The sequence below is a fragment of the Penaeus monodon genome, chromosome 28 (assembly GCF_015228065.2).
Source record: "Penaeus monodon isolate SGIC_2016 chromosome 28, NSTDA_Pmon_1, whole genome shotgun sequence".
NCBI classification, from domain to species: domain Eukaryota; kingdom Metazoa; phylum Arthropoda; class Malacostraca; order Decapoda; family Penaeidae; genus Penaeus; species Penaeus monodon.
Window position 1 is genome coordinate 8,271,101 of NC_051413.1, and position 2,231 is coordinate 8,273,331.

Genomic DNA, 2,231 nt, shown 5'->3' on the forward strand with positions numbered 1-2,231 from the left:
CACTTCATTTATTTAAACTTTATATAGTAGATTGTGATATATATGGTACTTATGGTTTAGTGAACAGAACTGTAAAATATGATAAAAATATAATGAACCAACCCACACTTTAAAGGAAAACATGAAATAAGGAAATGAGGTAAAGGTCATGTTCACCAATTTTTGATGCTGCTCTTGGGAGGTAGTTATGAGTCTCTTTATTTGTCATATCATTATGATAATTCTCTTAGTTATTAGTTGTTTCATCATTGTTACTAGCTGTTAAATTTACAGCTGATTAAAAAGAAAAAATAAGAATCTTTGTAAATGTTATGTGTGTTATTTTATATGTTGTGTTTGTATGTCTTTTTGTTATTAGGTAATTTTTTTTTCAGATGCCAACTGATTCCACATTGTTGGAGTGGATTACTCAGTGTGAAAAGGCAGAGGGTGTTGAGCAAAAGCAGTCAATGATGGTGACATTATTAGACAAGCTGATTCTCTATGAGATCTTCCCCAAAGTGCCAGTTATTGAGAGTATTGCTAACCTTTTTAGCAAAGATCTGGGATGGTCAAACTTGTATGTGAAAATGTCCAAAAGGTCAGCATATTTTGTTTGGTGTGATATTGTCTCACTTATATATGCTAAATCATGTTTAAATATATAGAATAATGATTGATTTGAATTATAATTTCACATGAAATTATATTTGAAGTGGAAAATGCCCTGCCTGCAACCAGCAGTTACATCAGCTCAGCATTAGTGAAACAGAATTTAAAGAGTTGCAGGTGATTATTTCAGTTTTTTATGATAATGTGTGTTGATGTGGGTGTGGGATTGTGGTATGTGTGTGTATGTTAGTGCGTGCATGCATGTGTGTTTAGATGTTTAATTTGAGTAAATATATATTTCTGTAAATCTCGTTGATTTGACCAGTACATCAATAGTCACCAGTCTATATCAACTAAGTTCTACAACAGCTACTTCTATTAGTCATATCCACTAGTTGTCTTGGATTCTTTCTACCTATAAACTCAAGTTCGAAACACCCTGATCATGATATTTACAGAGCACTTCACACATTAGATTTCCTAGTCTGGAATTCACATGACTGTATGCTTGGCTTAAGAACACTGGAGTATTGTGCAAACAGACAACATAATACACACATTTTAGGAAATACCAATAATAAGTCTAGCTGATTCAGACACATAAACACCTATGGATTTGATGAAATAATTCAGTGGAAACATTAAATATATAGTATTTGAAGTCAAACTTAAGAACTGATAGTTGTACAAAAATATATACATAACCATTTAAGCATAAATGACACATAATACTGCAGCAACACAAATACCACATACCATAACTGACCAGAATTGCATAAGCATGCATATTTCCCTCACACCATATATGACTGGAACAGGCTCTCTCCTAATACTCATTACCATTACCTTTACCATTAGTTATCATGTCCATTGCTCCCAGCAACTAGATTTATCTCATTTGTATTTGATATGGACCAGTGCTATTTTAATTACTGAGGTATGTGAGAGATATATGTAAATTGTTACTTTAATGAAGATAAATTTTTATGTTCCACATAGATGATTTGATCTACCATGCATTTCCTAACAGAATGAATATGTGCCACGTGTTCTTCATGGCTCAGATATATTTCGTTCGAGTAGTCCTGAAGAGTGGCACAAGTTCCAGACATTTTTAGAACAAAGAGGGCCATTTTCTGTAGTAGTCGATGGCCTTAATGTATCATACCTTGCAGGAAAGAAACCCCTTAGTCAGCGATCTGTTATGGTAAGAGTGACAAAAAAATTATATTTTTCTTCCTCATTTTTTTGAATGTACATAACTTGCATTTTATTAAATTTAGCCTGAAAAATATATATTTCTCTTTTTTATTATTCTAGTTGAAGCATGTAGTGGAAAAGTTATGCTCCACAGTCAGGAATGGTCGCATATTGGTCATTGGCAGGAAACACATGAGGGAATGGTCTGGAGTTGATTTTAATGCTGTAAAAAAGATGGCCGATGTATACACCCTCGATAACCTGTAAGTTGAATACACTTTTGGTGCACAGATTTTAAGCCTATACTGAAGTTGTAAATGTATAGAATTATAATGTATTGAAATGTATATTGTAATATGATTAGTTGTTTGGTTACCTGCCTATAAGATTGAACAAATCAATATACCAGTATGCAGAGTGAATATACAGACCTATAGTTG

At 32.9% G+C, this 2,231-nt stretch overlaps 1 protein-coding gene across 1 annotated transcript in view; it reads left to right on the forward strand.

The window, feature by feature from the left end:
* The window catches only part of LOC119591356 (mitochondrial ribonuclease P catalytic subunit-like), a gene marked incomplete at its 5' end in the record, with an annotated part of 14,486 nt that overhangs the window by 4,081 nt on the left and 8,174 nt on the right, over positions 1-2,231 (forward strand). The window contains 4 exon segments of the mRNA XM_037940093.1: positions 375-580; positions 696-768; positions 1,622-1,798; positions 1,912-2,054. Coding sequence (XP_037796021.1) covers positions 375-580; positions 696-768; positions 1,622-1,798; positions 1,912-2,054 — 599 coding nt within the window.